At 48.1% G+C, this 20888-nt stretch overlaps 1 protein-coding gene across 1 annotated transcript; it reads left to right on the top strand.

The window, feature by feature from the left end:
* The first annotated feature begins 1219 nt into the window (after window positions 1-1219).
* On the top strand, window positions 1220-20327 carry Atmin (ATM interactor). The gene is made up of 4 exons (XM_057753883.1): window positions 1220-1576; window positions 12450-12575; window positions 14067-14266; window positions 16707-20327. The coding sequence occupies exons 1-4, from the start codon at window positions 1247-1249 to the stop codon at window positions 18517-18519; spliced, it is 2469 nt and encodes an 822-aa protein (XP_057609866.1). The 5' UTR covers window positions 1220-1246; the 3' UTR covers window positions 18520-20327.
* The last annotated feature ends 561 nt before the right edge of the window (window positions 20328-20888 follow it).

Genomic DNA, 20888 nt, shown 5'->3' with positions numbered 1-20888 from the left:
ACATGAGCCTGTGGCAGCCATTCTCATTCAAACCACCAGTCCCCAAAATAATAGCTGTTTTTCAAACACTTGGCATGTGGCAAGCACAGTGGTAGTTGCCCCATGTGTATCAGCTCTTATCCACATTCTTATAAACGGGCAGCATTCTGACCTTTGTGAGAGCGAGAAATGTTCAGGACAGTTTTACCTTGCAACCTAGCTGCCTTGAGCCTGCGGCAATTCTGCCTCTGCTTCCCGAGTTCTGTGGTGGCAGGTGAGCCACCGTCTCCAGCAGCATTACTAACCTTATTTCGCTGACATGAATATCCATCCAGCAGTCAGCCTTCATAGCCTAACGTCATACTGAATAATTCTCAAACATGTCACACATCTGAGTGTGATCCCAGGGCAAAGGGATTCTGCAGTTGAGCGCCAGGCTCTGTGATACCTGGACAGGCCCAGTGTGATAGGAAATGTGTTCAGTGAAGACACCAGTTATGGAATGTGACAGATTAAACTCCCCATTACTGATGCTGGTGTAGAGGAAGGGGGCCATTGGCAAAGAAAGCTGGAAAAAGCAAGGTCCGTGGAGCCTCAAGTAAGAACCAGCCCTGCGGACACCTTGACTTCAGTTGAATAGATCCATTTCAGACTTCTCTGCCCTCCTCGGAGATAGAAGATAATCAGTCTTCGTGGGCTGGGGATGTAGCTCAGCTGTAACTTGCCTATCATGTCCAAGGCCCTCAGTTCAATCTTCAACACCACAAACAAGGCCTAGTATAATTCCAGACTAGGGAAGGTGGAGGTAAGAGAATCAGGAATTCGAGGACTTCTTGACTCTCTGGGGAGATTGAGGCCAGCCTGGGCTACATGAGACTCTGTCTCGAAAGTAAAATAAATTGGCGCTTTGCCCCCCACCTCCTTTTTAAGTGCTACAGATCAAACCCAAGGCGATATGAAACTAATTCATAATAATAATAAAGCAACAACTAAAAAATAAAAGCATCCCTTTTTCTTCTATCCAGCTATTGCCTGAGCTCGGGAAGAAAAATGCGTGGGTCCATGGAACCCATCCAGTTCACCTGTTCTCCCAACTGTTAGCTCCCCTAATGGACTAGCCTCTGATCCGCTCTCGACGCGGCCGGCTGGGGGCGCTGCAGCGGTAGCCCGGCCGGATGCTAATGAGCCCGGCGGCCCCGCCCCCTGCCGGAAGTGGCTGCGGCGGGGGCGGGCCCTGAGAGAGGGGCCTGGCGGCCGTGCGGGAGTCATGGCGGCCACGGAGGCGGCGGCGGCTGCGTCCGCGGCTCCGGCCCCGGGCGTCCCGGCCATGCCGGCGAGCTTGCGGGGAGCCGCCGCCGCCGCCGCCTCGGGCCCCTGGGGGCCGTCGGAGTCGCGGCTTCAGGGCAGCCGACAGCGACCGGCCAGGGCTCGGGCCGCGGTCCCGGTGCCACCGGCCCGGGAACTGATCCAGCCGTCTGTGAGCGAGCTGTCGCGGGCTGTACGCACCAATATTCTGTGCACTGTGCATGGCTGCGGCAAGATTCTGCCTAACAGTCCGGCGCTCAACATGCACCTAGTCAAGAGCCACCGACTGCAGGTGAGCTGGCCGTGGTGGGGGGCGCGGGGTCTGCGGGGTTGGCGGGATACACGGCCACCTGCGCCCGACCACGCACGAAGGGAGCGCGGGGCACGCACACGCACCGGGCCAGCCGCTTCTCGGTGGCGTGCCCACAACACCACAGCGAGCTGCCTGTTACCCGGGTTCTCGGATGCGCGACAGGTGATGCCACTAAGGCACCTAGGTGCAACCCCAGCGCTTTCCGCCCCTTCCGCGAAGTCGCCGGTGGGTCCTACCCGGGTGGTCATTCAAACACAGCTGTGGGCTGGGCTCTCGGCACTTGAGCTACAAGTTTCACAAGGTTGCTAAGATCATCTCTGCGCCGGAATGAGAGGGGAGGGTGGCTTCTCTGGATCGTTAGGAGGAGGTCCACCGGTAGACAGCACGACAGTTTGAGCAAGACCTCCCCGTGTTATGTAAAAGGAGACAGTGACTTTCAAACCTGTGGTATATTCTGGAAGCTTGGTAAAAATCAGATGTTGGACCCCACAGCAGATCTGTTAAAGTCACAGCATCGCCGCTTTTAGAAAAGGAAGCTTCCTTCCACCATGAGATCTCTGTATGCCAGCAATGCAGTATCTGGAAGACACCAGTCAACTGAAAGCAGCCTTGTGCAAGTTACTCTGGTCGGATCTGAGGGTCGGCTCAGAGCTTGCAGGCTCTGTCTGACCTTCCGGTAAATCCACCTTGGGCCCTTCCCATGGGAACTAACCAGCAGCAACTCTTGAGTTTTAGTCTGTAGTCGGGCAAATAAGTGTGTACCTGAGGGATGGCCCGCCTTTACTTAGCAGCTGCTCACAAGAGGGACAGTGATCTCACAGAAAGGTCAGTCAGGAAATGCCAGCAGGGCTATGCTGAGAAAGTTCTGTGCAAAAGTATGGGCCTCCTTAAATACAGCTCACTGTAGGCTTCGACCTGCAGTTTTCGCTTTCATCCTAAATGTTAATGAAACTCTCCCTTTTTCTCACCACAATTTAGGTGAAAAGTGAGTGTGTTTGTAAGAATTCTACAACCTAATCCCTCAGTTGTAACTTGCATTCAAAACCATAACCTGCCTTCTTCAGTATTGTCCCCTTGCTGACATGTCTCATGTCTCATGTAGCCAAGCTAACCTCAGACTTACTATGTAGCTGAGGATAACGATAAACTTTTAATCCTCCTGCCTCCACCTCTCAGATGCTGAGATTGCAGGCATGCACTCTCAGCCCCAGCTTTATCGGATGCTGGGAATCAAACCCAGGAAGGAAAAATGCTAGTAGGCAAGCACTCTCCTCGGCTACATTCTCGGCCCCACGTTATATGTTTCTGATTGCAAACCAAAGCCGCCAGTCTGACCAAAGGCTTCCTGGGTCTTGGCTGCTATGACTCTAGCCAGCATTTCTTAGCAAGTCTCTTGCTCTTTTCTCTGGAGCTGCTGTTAGGAGCGCTGTGCCCCTCAAAACTTTGCAATGCCTTGGAAGCCCAAAGCTCAGGAATACACAAGAGGCCAGATGGACCGTGACAGGAGGAACACATCTGAGCCAATACAGATCGGGTTTCATTCGGTTCTCTTCTGAGGCAGGGTCTTACTACATAGCCCTGGCTGGGCGGAACTCATTGTGTAGACCAGGGTAACCTTAAACTTGCTGGGAATAATGTTCCTGCCTCTACTTCCCAAGTGCTGGGACTATAGCATGTACCACCATGCCCTGCTCTAGCAAATATGGATGTCAAGAGTCAGATTTTTACTCAGATTTGAGTATGTCGGTGTACTGGGGTCCTCTCTTACCTAGAGCCTGTGTGAGGTCATCTTTCCAGAAGTGTCATTCATTTTTCAGATTCTCTTACCTGGAGATAGCAGTAAATAGGCTGCTCCCTCCCAGAACCCAGATGTTGAGCAACAGAAAGATGGCCTGTTTGGCAGTATTTAAACTGCCTCAGAACTGTGGCTGCTCTTTCCCTGTCAGGCAGCTCGCTTCCCTGTAACCTTGGCTTAGTAACCTCGGAGCCCACAACCCCTAGGCATCTGTTGTCTGGTGGAAAAGGAGTCCATTTTTTTCTAATGAAGGGAGCTGTGTGAGGAAGCCATACCTATGTGGAAAGGCCTCAGGCAGGAACTGTGGTCCCTTCAGGCTGCCACTACCCAGAGGCTCTTCATTCAGTTCAGTTCTTGACTCTCAGAGTATTAGGGAAGGGAAGAGTGTGGCTTGGGAGCAAATGTCTTTTTGTCCCCAAAAGGATCTATGTGTTTTGGGGATCATGACGGATCAGTTAGGTATGTGTACCCCCTTCCTGTTCCAAAGCTGCTCTGAAGACTACCTGATTGACTTTTTTTTAATTAGATTTTTTAAAAAATTATGCGTGTCTGTGTGTAGACATACGTTCACAAGTATAGATGCCCTTGGAGTCCAGAGAGGGCGTTGACTCCCCTGGAGTTAGAGATACAGGTGGTTGTGAGCCACCTTAGCTGGCATGGGTGCTAGGAACTGAATTTGGGTCTCCCACAAGAACAGTTCACAGTCTCAGCCACTCTTGGCCGTTTCCTAGCCCCATATTGACTGACTTCAACTCAGTGGAAAATTTCATTGTCTGGGCTACAGCTACTTGTGTGATTCTAATTTCTTTTCTTGTTGTTCTGTTTTCCTGGCCATGATAATCTTTTATTCCCTCCCCCATTTAGTTATATGGTTATTTTATTCTAATCCACCCCCAGCCGAATACCTAAGCTTCTGAAGGAAGGCAAGTGAGACTGAGGAGCTATGAGCCACCTTTGCTTTTCCATGGGTTATCAAAATAAATGCCTGTCTATATTCCACGCCCTGAAAGAAAATCTGACTGCGTCATCAGCCAGCTGCGCCAGCAGTGGGCTCAGCGGAGAAGGGGAGCCATAAGCTTTTGGAGTGAGAGCTGAAATGACCAGAGGAAGAGTGGGAGGAAGCAGGCTCTGCCCCACTGCTGGACATGCGTTTGACAGCATGGAGGGCAGGCGGGCACTGATGGAGTCTGTTGTCAGTCAGCATTCATGCCTTAAAGCCTAGCTCAATGGGTTCTGCATCCTGTTCCATCCAGCGGTGTGCTTTCCGTGATTTCCTGTGAAACTGTTTTAGAGGGGAAAGAAAGGCTGACAGGTTGCTCTGTAAACAATAGTATACAGAAGTTACTGACTTCCAGTTTAGAATAGGTAAAAAAGCAGACTGGGCTCCTTGGGTGCTTTCTGTAAGGGTGGAGAAGCGCTCGGCATTCTGCTGCCATCTTTATGGTCTTCTCCTTGCCTCTCTTCAGCCTCCTTGCTCTCCTTTCTCTGCTCTATAAAGCATTTTTGTTTTTACTTGTGTATATGTGTGTGTGGCCAAAGTGTGGGTGCTTAGAGAGGCCAGAACCTGGCACTGGATCCCTTGAAGCTGGATGGGGACCCAGTGGTTGTTACAGGTGGAGTGTGTGAACTGCCAGCTGCCACATGGGTGCTGAGAACAGAACTCTGCAAAAGCAGCAAGTGCTCTTAACCACTGAGCCACCTCTCCAGCTCCTCTGTCTTTCTTTTGTGTATTTTTTTCCAATCCTGTTTTTTGGGGGTTTGTTCTATGGTGCTGAAGATGGAACCTGGGCTTCACTCCTGCTGGCGAGTGCTTTTCATTGAGCTACACTCTTGCCCCCCAACATCTTGTTTAAGACTGCCTTTATCTTTTGTAAATTCTTAGAATACTTAAATGTTATTTAAATTTGATTACTTATTAGTTTATTTCGTATGAGTATTACTTAAATAAAGTATTCCCACATTTCCATCTGAGAAAGATGTGTTTGGTTGGAAGTAGAGCACCTTCTGAAAGCAAAGTAAACCAAGGGAGGCAGCAGCGATGGGGGGGGGTGTAAAAGTGTAATGGCTGACTGTGGACACAAGACGTAGTGTTTGTGACTGTGTAAAGGACTGCAGGTGACTGCTTTCCCACTGTGACCCTGTTGTAGTGTGCCATTGTGTCTCCACTCCCTTTGAACTCTGTCTCAGAATGGAGGAAGACATAGGTACCCCAAAGCCATGTGGGGATCTACGATGAAGGAGTTGGCCCCCAGACAGTGGGGAAATGTGTAATGGTGGGCGGTTGCTGTGGCACAGGGGTTTAAGCATCCACTTGCACGAGTTTTGAGGTCTCATCTCCACATAAAGTGCCGCTGTTCCCTGGGCAGGCCAGGTGAACAACCAGTAGAATTGACAAGCTGGTAGTGAACATTACTGGGTGCAGACTACTCCCGAAGCCACCAGGTAACACAAATGAAGAGGCTGGGAAATTTAAATTACAGGCTGAGCATCTGAAGTGCTTCAAATCCAGAACTCTTGGAGCACCGACATGAAGCTCAAAACCTCAGGTTTGGGATCATTTCAGGGTTTCCAGCTGGGGACTCAGCCAGGAAAGCCTATGCAGATATCTGAATCTCAGAGTCGGTTCTGGTGCCAAGCACTCTGACGGACATTTCAGTCTGCGTTCCACTAGGTGTGACGGTAGTACAGGGAAGGCTGGGAACTGCGAGTGTCTCTGGCTGGTGAAGTCTGCACGTGGGTGGTGTTGGGAAGCTGTTGAAAATGATCCGAACAAGGTAATCCATGATTGAAGGTAAGTTTTTAAAATACTAATATGAGCCAGGCAGTGGTGGTGCACACCTTTAATCCCAGCACTCGGAAGGCAGAGGCTGATGGTCCATGACTTTGAGGTCAACATGGTCTACAGAGTAAATTCTAGGACAGCCAGGGTTACATAGAGAAACCCTATCTCAGAAAACAAACAAACAAATATAAAATTAATCTGAGGGCTAGGAATTTTATGTTTTTAATTTTAAAATAGTAATTAAAGAGATAGCTCAACAGTTCAGAGTGACTGCTGCTTTTACGGTGTGGTTGACCAAGTTCGGTTCCCAGCTCCCACACGGATGCCACAACCACATGGGACATTAGTTCCAGATGACCTGATATTCTCTTCTGCCTTCCACAGGCCATGTTTGTAGTATGCAAAAACGCATGCATGCATGCACACATAATACTTCACAATAAAATTTTTAGTACAAAAAATATATGTCTGGCAAATATGCAAGATGCCCTTTTTTGGCAGTTTAACAGCTTAGGACCTGATGATGAAGACAACTCTGAGTATGGACTGGCTGGAAGAAACTCCATCGTGGACATGCGCGCTAAGGAGTCAGGAGGCTCTTTCAGTTGAACACACTCATATCCCTTTTCTCTAATAATACTAGGTGGGGAAAGTATGAGTCAATTCAAATGTTTTCTTTTCCTTTTTGGTTTTTCAAGACAGGATTTCTCTGTGTAACAGCACTGGCTGTCCTGGAACTCATGCTGAGGAAGGCAGATCAGTCACAAAGATCCACCTACCTAGGTGCCTGAGTGCTGGGATCAAAGGCGTGCACCCCCATGCTCCACCCAAAAGTTTTTATAAAAATAAAAGCAAAAAAGTCCTGGGGGGCATGGCTAGAAGCCACCCGAGCACCCTCCGTGGGGCCACTATGAGGAGCAGATATGTGCTGGAGAGATGGAGTAGGAGGTGGAGCTGGGATGGTGGGGGAGGAGGATAGGGAGAGGGGGCCAGTGGTAACCCAGGCTGACCAGATTTATGGGGCCGGGGGGTGAGGGGGGGCAGTGGAAACCCAGGCTGACCAGATCAGCTATTGGGCTGGGGAACAGCAGAGACCCAGCCTGACCAACTCAGCTACCACCCAGGCCCAGATCCAGGGCCCCCGAGTTGACCGACTGAGCTGACAGAGCATGTGAAGGCATCAGTCCCATGAACCATAGCCACAGGATGTCCATGATTCTGGGCAACAACAGGATATCCAAGAGGAGTCTCAGTGAGGGTCCAGTATTGATGGTGTAGCAGAAGCCAGAGGCCCTGAGCCAGACCAGTTGCGATGAAAGCTGTTTGGGCAGAGTCTACCGTGTGACACAGTGCAGCACCCGATGCCGCTATGACAAACCAGAGCGTCACAGAGAGACAGGGAAGACAGTCGAAGTGACACAAGGACAGAGGCAGCTACAACCCATAGAGGAGCAAACTGCTGCCCGGGGGGTTGGCAAGATGTAGTTTTTAATCTTAATTTTTATTTTCTTTTGGGGGGGGAGGTTACAAGGCTGGAGGGCAGAAGGACTGGAGAAATGAGTGGGATTAGGGTGCATGATGTGAAATTTCTAAAGAATCAATTAAAAATTATGTAAAAAAAAAAACTGATAGGGCTGGAGATTTGGCTCAGTGGTTAAAAGTGGTTAAGGCTGTTCTTTCAGAGGATCCAGGCTCAATTTCCAGAATCCACATGGCAGCTCACAACTGTCTGTACCTGTAGTTTCAGATTATCCAACATCCTCACACAGATATACATGCAGGCAAAACACTAATACATATAAAATAAATAATTTTTTAAAATTATATTTCATTTTTTTAAAAGCTGATAAACGAAATGAGGCTGCTGGTGCGGGACATTGTCAGTTGTCATTAGTAGCAGGCACCAGTGGTCAGCAAAAGCACTAGTTTATTGATGGTAAATCTTGGCAAAAAACAAAAGAAAAAGGTTGGGGAGGTAGCTCAATTAGTCCCACAAAACAATAACAAAAACAGAAAGCTAAAGACTGAAGCTAGAGAAATGGCTCAGTGTTTAAGCGTGCTTTCCAATCGTCCAGGGAACCCGAGTTCAGTTCCTAGCGCCCACATACATCGGTTCATTAACAACCACCTGTCACTCCAACTCCAGGGACTCTGATGCCCTCCCCTGGCCTCAGTAGGCACTATACACATATACAGACATGACACACACATACATACATGATGTTCTTTAAAAGAGGATTTAAGGGAGCAAGCTGAGTAAAGTAAAAGCCGTGGATCCTTAAAGAGTGGTGGGCGACTGAGCTGTGCATGAAGAAGGAACAGAAAAGGACGATTGTAGTGACCACTTAGAGGGGTCCAGAGGAGCTGGAATTACCTGCTTTGGTTAAACAGTGATAGATGAGTACTTTCACTGGAAACTGAAGAGAAAGGAGACTTCAGTGGAGACGTGTAAATGTCCAATGATTATGAGTTTAGTCCAGTGGTTCTCAACCTGTGAGTCTCAACCCTGCGTATCAAATCACAATCCATAACAGCTATGAAGTAGCAAGGAAATAATCTTATGGCTGGGGATCACCGCCACTTGAACTGTATTAAAGGGTCACAGCATTAGAAGATTGAGAATCACTGCTTTAGACAGTGCCATGGCATAGTCCTGATGGAGTAGGCCAGCACTAAAAGCTTGGAGAAATGACTGCATCTGAAATGAACAAAGGCAAGGGATGGAGTTTGGGCAAAACCGGGCTTACTTCCCTTTTAATGAATGGGCAGGCAGGAAGGCCACATGTTCCACTTTAAGAACCAGGGGAACATGTGATCTGCTGGAGCAAATGAAGGAACCGGTCCTGCAGACCCAAAGCTGCAGGACTTCCACGTCACCCAACAACAACAGGATATCCAAGAGGAGTCCCAGTGAGGGTCCAAGATTGAAAGTATAATAGAAATCAGAGGCCTCACACCAGACCAGTGACTTTGCAGTGAACATTTGCACATAAAGATATATGGATAGAAGGGTTCACTGTATCACACTACAGCTTCTATGATGAGATTTTCCTTCTTTCTTTTTCTCTGAAAATTTATCCTGGGGAGGTTGCAAGGGCAGAGGGTGGACATGAAGGGATGGGAAATGAATGGGCTCAAGATGCACAACGTGAAAGACACAAAGAATAAAGTTAAAAAAAAGAACGTGGGAAGACTTAGGCCGGGCCGTTAGTAACTCTCACACCCTGAGTGCACAACAGATAGAGAGGAGGGTGTGTCCCAGGGCCATGTACCTCTTAGCAGGATGCCAGAGGAATGGGATTTCTAGGTGTTCCGCAGCAGCTGGCACCTGAACTGCCACCCACTTCTTTCTCTAATGGCCCGTAGACAGGCAGGGCACCACCCACCCACTTCCTTAGAGTCAGCTGAGAGTGATCAGACATGAATTATGTCTGAAGCCACCAAGAATCTCAGGCCAAGAGTGAAAAGCCACACAAATGACTTGAATTTGATCCCCCCATAGAACCCATGTAAAAACGCCTGAATGTGCTTGTAATCCCAGGGCTAGCAAGTCCCAGGCCAGTGAAAGACTCTTTCTCAAAAGGACTGGTCACCATTCCTGAGGCTGTTACCTAAGGTTTTCTCCAGCTTCCACACATAGGACATATACATGCATTTACATTTTTTTTAAAAAAAAAGATTATTTATTATGTATACAACATTCTGCCTCGATGTATGCCCGCACACCAGAAGAGGGCGCCAGATCTCATTACAGATGGTTGTGAGCCACCATGTGGTTGCTGGGAATTGAACTCAGGACCTCTGGAAGAGCAGCCAGTGTGCTCTTAACCTCTGAGCCATCTCTCCAGCCCCCATTTTTTTAAACTCCTGGTTGACATCACTTAGAGCCTGACATGGTGGTATAAATATAGGCCTGTCTGCTCCAGAGACTGAAGGAGGAGGCTTGCTTGAGCCTCGGAACCTTCCTGAGCAACATATTAAAAACCATGTCTCTTAAAATATACTTTATTTCTATTTATGTGTTATTGTTACTATGATTAGTGAGGGCTGACTCATGTGTGGATGTCAGGACAACTTTCAGGATATGGTACGCTCCTCTCATTGGTTTCAGGTCACTGGACTCATGTAACATCTTTATCCATTGGAGCCATCTCACTGGCCCAGAATGAAAAAATAAATAAAACTTTTCAAAAGCTAGGCATGGTGATGCAGACATTCCAGGCTACTTCCGAGCCTGAGGTAGATGGGCAAGTGCAAGGCCAGCCTGGACTACTTAGTGAGGACTTACAAAGGAAAGTTCGGGAGGAGGAGCTGGAGATGGTAGAATATTGGGTTAGGAAAAAGTGGATTGTGATTAGCAGAAACTTACCAGAAGTGGGGAGGTAGCTCATTGGTTAAGAGTACTGGCTACCTTTCCAAAGGACCTGAGTTCAATTCCCAGCACCCACAATGGCAGCTTATAACCATCTGTAACTCCAGTCCCGGAGGATCTGGTGCCTTCTGGCCTCGGTGGGTCCTGGCACACAAAACTCCCATGTTCATGAAATAAAATGGGGTGGGGGTAGGGCTCTTCATGTAGGCTAAGAGGTGACTCAGTTTATTAAGTGCATGTGATGCAAGCATAGGGACCCAAGTTTGGAGGCCAGGCCTGTATTAACGCTGGGAAGGGGGACAGGACGATCCCTGGGACCTAGTGGGTTGATGAGCTCCAGGATCTGTGAGGATGGTAGGTGGGTGGGTGGGTGGATGGATGGATGGATGGATGGGTAGGTAGATGGGTAGATGGATAGATAGGGGGTTATTGGAATGACTTAACAGGCTGCAGTCCTGCTAACCCAACAATAGGTGGCTGTGAACAGAAAGTCAGGAATTCAGTAGTTGAGTCCACGGGGCTGGATGTCTCAGCTGGTCTTCCGTATACGTTAGAGTCCCAAAGAAGTAGGCTCAATGCTTCCTTCTTCTGTGACCCTATATAGACTTCAGCAGAAGATTTGGCCCATATTAATTTGGCCCATATTAAAGGTCATCCCACCTCAAAATTATGAACTAGAAGTGGATTCACACACTTCAAACCAAGCAAAAGATCTCTCACGGGTGTGCCCTCCATTTCTGGATTGTAGTTCAGTCAATAAAAAAACTAAGAATAGCCATCATAGTGAGGGATCATATCTCAAAAAAATAGAATGGAGGGCCAGTGAGACAGCCCACCAGGTCAATGGAGGGCCAGTGAGACAGCCCACCAGGTCGAGGTGCTGGCTGTCAAGCTTAATGACCTAAGGATAATCCCTGGACCCACATAACAACAATAGACTCTTACAAGTTGTCTCTGACCTCTACATGTGTGCTGTGGCACATACATGCACATACTAAGTAAATAAACATAATTTTAAAAGTAAAAACAAAATGGAGAATGAGCTAGGAAGATGCCTGCTGTTGACCTCTGACCTTATACTTGCACAGCACGTATGAGCACCTCCGTGTGTGAGGACTCAGACACACACACTGGAAAGCGGAAAGCCACAGTGCTCCCAGTGAGGCTGAGGTCCTTTTCACAGGAGGTTTTCCCAGGGGCTCGCACTAAGAATGTGGTGAGGATGAGAAACGGGAGTAAGAAGAAGCCTGGGAGCCTGGGAGGGCGACTCTACTTGCAGACAAACTGGCTGGGAGGGTAGACGGATGCCTATTTCCTTATCTCTACTAACCTGTGGCGATGGGTTTTGTAAGACAATTGCTAAGCAAGGTGTGATGGGGCACCCCTTAATTCCAGCACTCCAGAGGCAGAGACAGGCAGATCTCAGATGCATTTATTTAATTATTTTTTATCAATAAAAATTCAGGAGTCAGATATCAGGGTAAGAACCTGAATGATCAGAAAAGTGATGGAGAAACCACCAGTGACATCCTAGCTCTTCCGATCCTCCATCCAAAAGGACTGAGATCCACTCTAAGCCCTGCCTTACTTTCTGTCTGTCTGTCCTCAGTCTTCTGAAATCTCTATGGTTAATTTTGGTCAGCTAGTGGCTAGCTCCACCCTCTGATTCAAAACAAGCTTTATTGTCATAGTGTGATCAGAATATCGCACAACAGATGTCTGATTTTGAGGCCAGCCTGGTCTACATAATGAGTGCCAGGCTAGACAAGACTATAGAGAGAGACCCTGTCCTGGATGGATGGATGGATGGATGGATGGATGGATGGATGGATGGATGGATGGATGGATGGATGGATGGATGGATGGATTAACAAGTGATAATTGCTGGATTTTACTTTTATAGGATGGCATAGTAAATCCAACGATAAGAAAAGATTTGAAAACTGTCCCAAAATTCTACTGCTGTCCAATCAAAGGATGTCCTCGAGGCCCTGACCGACCATTCTCCCAGTTCTCTCTGGTTAAACAGGTATGTCACTATGCCTTTTTCAGGATGGTTCAGTTTCCAGCAACCACCTGGCAATTTACAAATGTCTGTAGCTGCAGTTCCAGAAAATCCAGCACTCTCTTCTGGCTCTGGAGAAACTGCATACATGTGGTACATAAACATACATGTATGTAAAGTACCCATACACATACAATCTTTTTTTTTAAATAAATAAATAAAAATGGCATGACTAAGGTACCTTATAGGAAGAAGTGTCTATTTGGCTTACAGTTCCAGAGGGATGGGAGTCCATCATGGCAGGGAAGTGGGGCAGCAGGCAGGCATGGTGGCCAGAGCAAAGGCCAAGTGTTCGCATCTTCCACTGCAGGCAGGATGCTGAGGGAGCAGACTAGGGAGGCAGGTGGCTTTGAAACCACAAAGCCTGTCCCCAGTGCCATACTTCCTCCAGCAGGAGTTCACCTCTTAAACCTCCCCATACAGCACCACCTGGGGAGCCGGTTCTCATTCAGACCAGCACATGGTGTATAGGCATAGACTTGGCTGTGCTCTACCTGCTGAGCAGGCATAACCAGACTGTCTTGTGAGGAGGGAGGGAACCCGCTGCTGGGGAAAGAGAGGTTGGAGACTGAAGAGACTTATCCTTAGGGCTGGAGAGAGGATCCAGTGGCTATAAGCACATACGACTCTCGGAGAGAACCTGCATTCTATTCCCAGCACACATGTCAACAGTGGCTCAAAGCCATCTGGCCCCACAGACACTGTACTCATGTTCACATGCACACATAGACACACATAAAGATAAAATTCGATAAACAAAAGTGAAATGATTGCTGAAGTTCTTCTGGAGAGCCTTGAGAAGGACATTGCAGAGACTGTATGTCTTGGTAAGGGTTTCTATTGCTGTGATGGAACACTGTGACCCAAAACACAAGTCGGGGAGGAGCTGCTTTATTTGACTTACACTTCCATATCATAGCCCATCATTGAAGGAAGCCAGAACAGAAACTCACACAGGGCAGGAACCTGGAGACAGGAGCTGATGCAGAGACCATGGAAGGGAGCTGCTTACTGCTCTTGCTCAACATGATCTACTCAGTCTGGTCCTGGGTTCTATAAGACCCAGAACCACCAGTCCAGGGATGACACCACCCACCATGAGCTGGGCTTTCCTATATCAGTCACTAAGAAAATGCCCTAAAACCAGAGCTTATAGAGGCATTTTCTCAATTGAGGCTCTGTCCTCTCAGATAACTCTAGCTTGTGTTAAGTTGATATAAACCTAGCCAGCACACTGTATATTCTTGGCTCACAGCACTTAATGTGTAGTTGAGAATCTGAATACACGGGTTGGTTCCAAGGCAGCCTGCCCACTCTGCAGAAGGGGAAGCATATGTTAAACTGAAGCTTGTCTGCTTGCAAATGCTATACCTGGTGATCACTGGGAAGCTGGGGGTGTGGGTGGATCTTATGTGATGCTGTCTCTCATCTTAATCCCAACTGTGTTTTTTGCAGCACTTTATGAAAATGCACGCAGAAAAGAAGCACAAATGCAGTAAATGCAGTAATTCCTACGGCACCGAGTGGGACCTGAAACGACACGAGGAAGATTGCGGCAAGACCTTCCAGTGTACGTGTGGCTGCCCCTACGCCAGCAGAACCGCACTGCAATCTCACATCTACCGAACTGGCCACGAGATCCCTGCAGAACACAGGTAAAGCACAAAGAGATGGTGCTGAGTAGCCGTGAGGGGCTGGAAAGGGGGCTTCCTGGGGAGCCAGCCACGTAGGGAAAGAAAGTAACAGGGCACAGAACCTGTGACTTTGAAAAGGGTTTTTTTTTTTTCAATTCTTTTATTTTAATTTTATTTTCACTGGTGTTTTGCCCGCATGCATGTCTGTGTGAGAGTGTGTCAGATCTTGGCGTTACAGACAGGTGTGAGCTGCCATGTGGGTGCTGGGAATTGAACCCTGGGTCCTCTGGAAGAGTAGTCAGTACTCTTAACCACAGAACCATTTCTCCAGCCCCCGAAAAGAATTCTTTTGGAATAGCAGCAGCAATAACAGAAGAGCACTCCTGGGCCAGGATCTTTTACTTTGTGTTTGAGCCTGGGCCTGTGGTCCCCCTGCTGCAGCCTCCCCGAGGCTGAGCTTGCAGATGTGTGCACCACTGCCCAGCTGAGCCTGAGATGCCGACCCACTTGCTTTGTATGTTTTCTCCTAAGAATTTTTTATTTTCACTTACGTGCATGTATACATATCACTATGTGTGAATGACACATGTATGTAGGTTCCTAAAGAGGTTAAAAGAGGGCATTGGACGCCCTGGAGTTGGAGTTACAAGTGGTTGTGACCTGCCCAATGCAAGTGCTGGAAACAAATTCAGGTCCTCTGGACAAACAGCAAGTGTCCTTACCTACTGAGCCAGCTCTCAAGCACATAGTTCCTGAGGCTTCCTTCCTCTTCCCATTTGAGAATCTCAGCCTTCAGCACCTTCTCTAGAGAAATGGATTGCTGGGCACTGAAAGCTGCATCGTAACACAGGGTTCCATTTGTCTGTTTACTTTCATCCTATGGTGCTGACGGTTGAATTCGAGGCCTCATGAATCATGGGCATCTGCTCAGCCCTGAGTCACATTCCTTCCTCATTTTGCTTTTTTTTTTTTTTTTTGGTTTTTCGAGACCGGGTTTCTCTGTGGCTTTGGAGCCTGTCCTGGAACTCCCTTTGTAGACCAGGTTGGTCTCGAACTCACAGAGATCCGCCTGTCTCTGCCTCCTGAGTGCTGGGATTAAAGGCGTGCGCCACCATCGCCCGGCTATTTTGCTTCTTTTTTGGCACTGACCCTGAACTCACTCTGTAGCTAAGGCTGGTCGTAAATGTTCTACCTCAGCCTATGTGTAGCGAGGATGATAATTCCAGGCCCCACGTTAAACTTCATTTTTAAAGATCAAATTTATGTTTGGTGCAGTGGCTTCTGCTGCAGGTATGGTACTTACAAGTTTCTTTTTATTTTTTTTTTTTTTTTTTTTTTTTTTTGGTTTTTCGAGACAGGGTTTCTCTGTGGTTTTGGAGCCTGTCCTGGAACTAGCTCTTGTAGACCAGGCTGGTCTCGAACTCACAGAGATCCGCCTGCCTCTGCCTCCCGAGTGCTGGGATTAAAGGCGTGCGCCACCACTGCCCGGCTTTTATTTTTTTTTTTTTTTTTTTTTTTTTTTTTCTTTTTTTTTACTTACAAGTTTCTTGATCTGATTTTTAAGGTCCAGGGGGCCAGCAGAATGGCTCAGTGGGTAAAGGCTCTTGCTTTTAAGCCTGATAGCCTAAGTTTTGATCTTTAGGACCCACGTGGTAGAAGGAGAAAACTGATTCCTGAGAGTTGTTCTGACCTCCATACAATACATGTGCCGTGGGACATGTGTTCACACACAATAAATAAATGTAATAAAAATGTAGAAGAATTTTGAAAACTCCAATTTGAGGATGGAGTTCATGTAACATAAGCCTGTAATCCTTTAGGAGGCAGAAGCAGTAGAGGTCCCAAAAGTTAAGGCCAGTCATAGATATAAGTCCCTGGAAAAAGGGAGTGGGAATGTTTCTGAGTGCAAGCCGAACTCTCAGAGATGCCAGAAGGGATGTGTCGTCACTGTCCAGATCCCACCTTTCCTGTGTGGTTAATGAGAAATGAAGATAGAGCGATGTAGTCAATGAAAACTACATTTTTAAAAGAAAAGATTTGTTTTTTATATATACAGTGTTCTGCCTGCATGTCTGCCTGCATGCCAGAGAGGGCACCAAGTCTCATGATAGATGGCTGTGAGCCACCATGTGGTTGCTGGGAATTGAACCCAGGACCTCTGGAAGAGCAGTCAGTGCTCTTAACCCCTGAGCCATCTCTCCAGCCCAAAAGCTACATTTTAGGAGCCGAAGAGATGGCTCAGGGGTTAGGAAAGGTTTTTCCACTCTCACAGAATACCTGATTCTGGTTCCCAGGACACACGCCAGGCAGCTCACAACCAGTTCCAAGGGATTCCTACGTCCATTTCCAACCTCTGTGGCCATGTGCACATACTAACAGACACGCGTGCACATAAATTTTTTTAAATCCTTTTTGTTTCATTTTAAAATTGGTTTTATTTTTGCTTTGTCGCTGTTTCCAGAGACCCACCTAGTAAAAAAAGGAAACTGGAAAGCTACCTGCAAAACCAGAAGTTGTCCAGTAAAAACACTGAGCCACCGAGCGACCAGCCAGTCCCTCCCCAAGACGTTCATGAACTGGAAGCGGCAGAAGTGAAGCTAGTGGCGTCGCTTGACGACTCTTGCAGCACTCACGCCAAAAAGCAGAGCATCACAGCACCTTCCAGGTGCCCCCAGAAGTTGCTTTTACCAAAGCCCAAGGTGGCTCTGGTTAAACTTCCGGTCATGCAGTTTTCCCCTGTGCCTGTTTTTGTGCCTACAGCTGACCCCTCGGCCCAGCCTGTGGTGTTAGGTATGGACCGTGGTTCTGCGGCCGGAGCTGTGCACTTAGTCCCCCTGCCGGTAGGAACCCTGATCCTCAGCCTGGATCCAGAGGCCTGCTCTCTGAAGGAGAGCCTACCCCTCTCGAAAGTTATCAGTCCCATTGTCGGGCCGATCAGTACAGGTGTTCAGGTGAACTTGGGGAAAAGCCCTTGTAGTCCTTTACAAGAACTCGGGAGTGCGTGTCAGAAGAGCAGCCTCTCCTCAATCAACGTGCAGACAGATCTGTCCTATGCCTCACCGGACTTGATACCTTCTGCTCAGTGGCTCAGCCCAGATTCCTCTGTGTCATCGTGTTCTCAAACGGACCTGTCGTTTGATTCTCAAGTGTCCCTTCCCGTTAGTGTCCACACCCAGACGCTGGTGCCCAGCTCAAAGGTCACTTCATCCATAGCTGCTCAGACAGATGCACTTATTGATGCCTGTTTCCAGCCAGGTGGGATCTCCAGGGAAACCCAAACCAGCAGGATGCGAGACCCCACCCATGACCCTGTGCAGGTGGACCACACTGGCCTGTGTGGGGACATCTTTGAAAGTGTTCATTCATCATACAGTGTCCCCGCGGACAGCATCATGAGTAGCAGTTTAGTTTCAGAGACGGTCACTCATGGTCTGTTACCTCAGAATGACTCTAAGATATTAAGCCAAGTCATTGAAAAGTCTGCGCCTTTGTTACACTTCAGTGCCCAGAATAGCATGCTTCCCTCACAGAACATGACTGATAATCAGACCCAAACCATAGATCTACTGAGTGACTTAGAAAACATCCTGTCAAGCAACCTGCCTGGCCAAGCACTGGATAACCGGAGTCTTCTGTCCGACACGAACCCCGGGCCTGACACCCAGCTCCCAGCAGGCTCAGCCCAGAATTCTGGGATTGATTTCGATCTTGAGGAGTTCCTCTCAGCCTCAAATATCCAGACTCAGACTGAAGAGAGTGAGCTCACCAGCGTGAGCACTGAGCCCGCCCTGGAGTCCCTGGACATCGAAACTCAGACTGACCTCTTCCTCACAGACCCCTCCGCACAGCCCTATGGCTTCAGGGCAAGTTCAAGCTTTCTGGGCCTGGAGATGTTTGACACACAGACACAGACAGACTTAAACTTCTTCTTGGACAGTAGTCCTCACCTGCCCCTGGGCAGCATCCTGAAACACTCCAGCTTCTCTATGAGCACTGACTCATCTGACACAGAGACCCAGACTGAAGGCGCCTCCCCGGCTCAACACACACCCGCGCTGGAGAGCAAGGTCCAGCTGAACAGCACAGAAACACAGACCCTGAGTTCTGGCTTTGAGCCCCTGGGGAACTTGTTCTTCACCAGCAACGAAACTCAGACAGCAATGGGTGACTTCCTTCTAGCCGACTTGGCCTGGAACACAATGGAGTCCCAGTTCAGCTCTGTGGAGACCCAGACGTGCTCGGAGCTGCACGCCCACGCTGTCTCCAGCTTCTGAAGGGGTGGCCAGGCTCCCCTCCCCTTGTGGTTTAGGACATGGCAAAAGGACAGCTGTACCAACTGGGGATGGAGTTGGTGGGGCAGCAGCTGTTGAGATTCTCCGCAGTTCTTGGCCTTTGTACTCGTGAACACAAGATTGGTGTACAAATGTGAGTGTATTATAAAGTGTAAGGTGTTGATCTGAAAAGTTTCAGTGTTGCCTACGTTTGCTCCTGTGTAGCTATTTTTTCCATCTTAAAAAAAAAAAAAAAAAGCATTTCACACTGTAAGACTTACAACCATTTAGCTGAAGCCAAGCTTACCAGATAGTAGGGCGCAAGCTTTGCAACCGCTTTAACCGAGTATAGCACGCTTAAACAGTACCTCCAACGTCAGACAACGCTGTGTGGCCCTGGCTCTGATGCTGCGCCCTTTGCCTTGTCACGTCCGTTCTGACTTGGAAACACTAAAGGAAGCCACAGCTGTCTTTAGCTCTTATGACAGTTTCTACAGCGTCACTGCTGTCCCTTCTCTCCCAAGCAGTGACTACTGCCAGCTTTGTTTGCTGTTCATTTCTCTCTCTGAAGTTACCGGCCAGCACGAGAGTAGCAAGCACTTAGTGTAACTAGCAGTCCTTCTAGTAAGAGTAAAGTCTCCAGACCGTGGAGTCAGCTCTGTGGAATCCTGCTGTTTCATTCATCTCAGCCTCATCCTGCATCGTGGGAAAGTTTTCCTCTCACTATTGTTGGTCAAGAAGATCCCTGTGACCAAATTTATGGGGTTGGTTGCCCATGTCAGCCGGCAGCCAGCTGTGGGCACACAGTGGCCGGAGGACAGTCACTCTGTCTGGGGCTCAGGACCCCAGAGCTTCTACCTATCTGTAAATCTGGGTTCCTGTGACTCTCCACTCTTTGATCTCAGTTAATTTACTAGAGAGGCTTACAGAACTCAGGGATACAGTTATTGCAAAGGGTAGAGTGGGTACGAAAGGGGCAGAGGGTTTCTACACTTTTTGTAGGCATAATACCCACCAAGAATCCGCCTATTATCCTTGCAGAAACCCTTCAAACCCAGGCTTCTGGGGTTAGTGGCTGCTTTGTTGTATGGGTAGAGCTGCTTAAATCATTGCCATTAGTGATCAACTTAACCTTGGGTACCACCCTCCCCACTGGATTGGGAGTTAGGGATGAAGTTGAAAAGATCCCAATCTTCCAGTCATTAATCATGCTTTGGTCTCTCCTGTGACTTGTCCCCGTCCTAATACTACCTGGAGTAGCTATCAGCTACCAGTGACCTCATAGCAAGCAAAAGCAAACCTTTCTTCTAAATATTTTGGGGTTGGGGAGTGTTGTGTGCAAATACATACTTTATATCATCGCATCCACAAACGTCCTTCCCATTCGACAGTAGACCCTGGGGGCTACCCTACCGCTTCCTGTTATGTACTTACAGGCTCTCTAAAAATTAAAAAGGAAGTAGGGTAAGGCAAAAGCATCCCTGTCGAGCCCCCTTTCAGTACTTTGCACTTCTAATCTTGATAGGAGGAACGTGGCCTACAAAGTCTTTCCTTCCACCCACCCTACCCTTTTCCTTGAAAGAAGCACTTTGGTCTGGCAAGTATATTATGTATACCTTGAGACTAGCAATTGTAGAATGGAGCCATCGAAAGTATGCTAGTCTAGATTCTGTTGTGAGACATTCTTTAAAGGGGAAAGGTAGACCATTTGCTTCAATAATCAAGAGCATTTTGAGGAGTTAGCGTGGTCAAACATGCCTTGCGGGCTCTCTGTGCTAAGTAGATCATGGATTCTTAGGCAAATCTGAGTACACACAGCCTGGGGAACCATCCAGTCCTCCCTGGGAAGCCCTGTTCTTTCTGTAGCATATGCTTGTGCTGCCAAAAGCTGAACCCTTAAAACCTAAGGGGACCGATGATTCCTTAAGTAAATGGGTGGTGTTGCTGCTGTTGTGTCCCACCCACCTGATGGAAGGCCTCGGAAATGGGCTAACACACCTGGCAGATGAGTGTACCCCACTAGCTAAACAGTGGTTTGGGTCACAATTGCCTGTAAATGTGAGTTCAGAACAGACATAAAGCCTTAACTTAGATTTTCTGTTGTGTTTTGGAATCATCACTGCCTTAATGTTCAAGCATCTATTAAGCCCTCCGGCTGAAGGAGAAATGCATGTCTGCTCGTGACTTTTTGTAAATATAAGTGCAGCGAGCTATTGCCTTTAAGTTTCAGTTTTTGTTTCTGTGGCAATGTCTCTTAATAGTTACAGAAAAAAATGGAGCATGTAATTGTCTTTCATGTGCAAGAACTGTCCCGACAAACCCTTCGTCACTTGAATTCTCCCACAGTTGTTTGTGAACACAGATTCGGTGAT

This window comes from Chionomys nivalis, chromosome 21 (genome assembly GCF_950005125.1).
Source record: "Chionomys nivalis chromosome 21, mChiNiv1.1, whole genome shotgun sequence".
Taxonomy (NCBI): Eukaryota; Metazoa; Chordata; class Mammalia; order Rodentia; family Cricetidae; genus Chionomys; species Chionomys nivalis.
The sequence above is the reverse complement of the archived record's forward strand: the minus strand, read 5'-3'. Positions and strand labels throughout refer to the sequence as shown.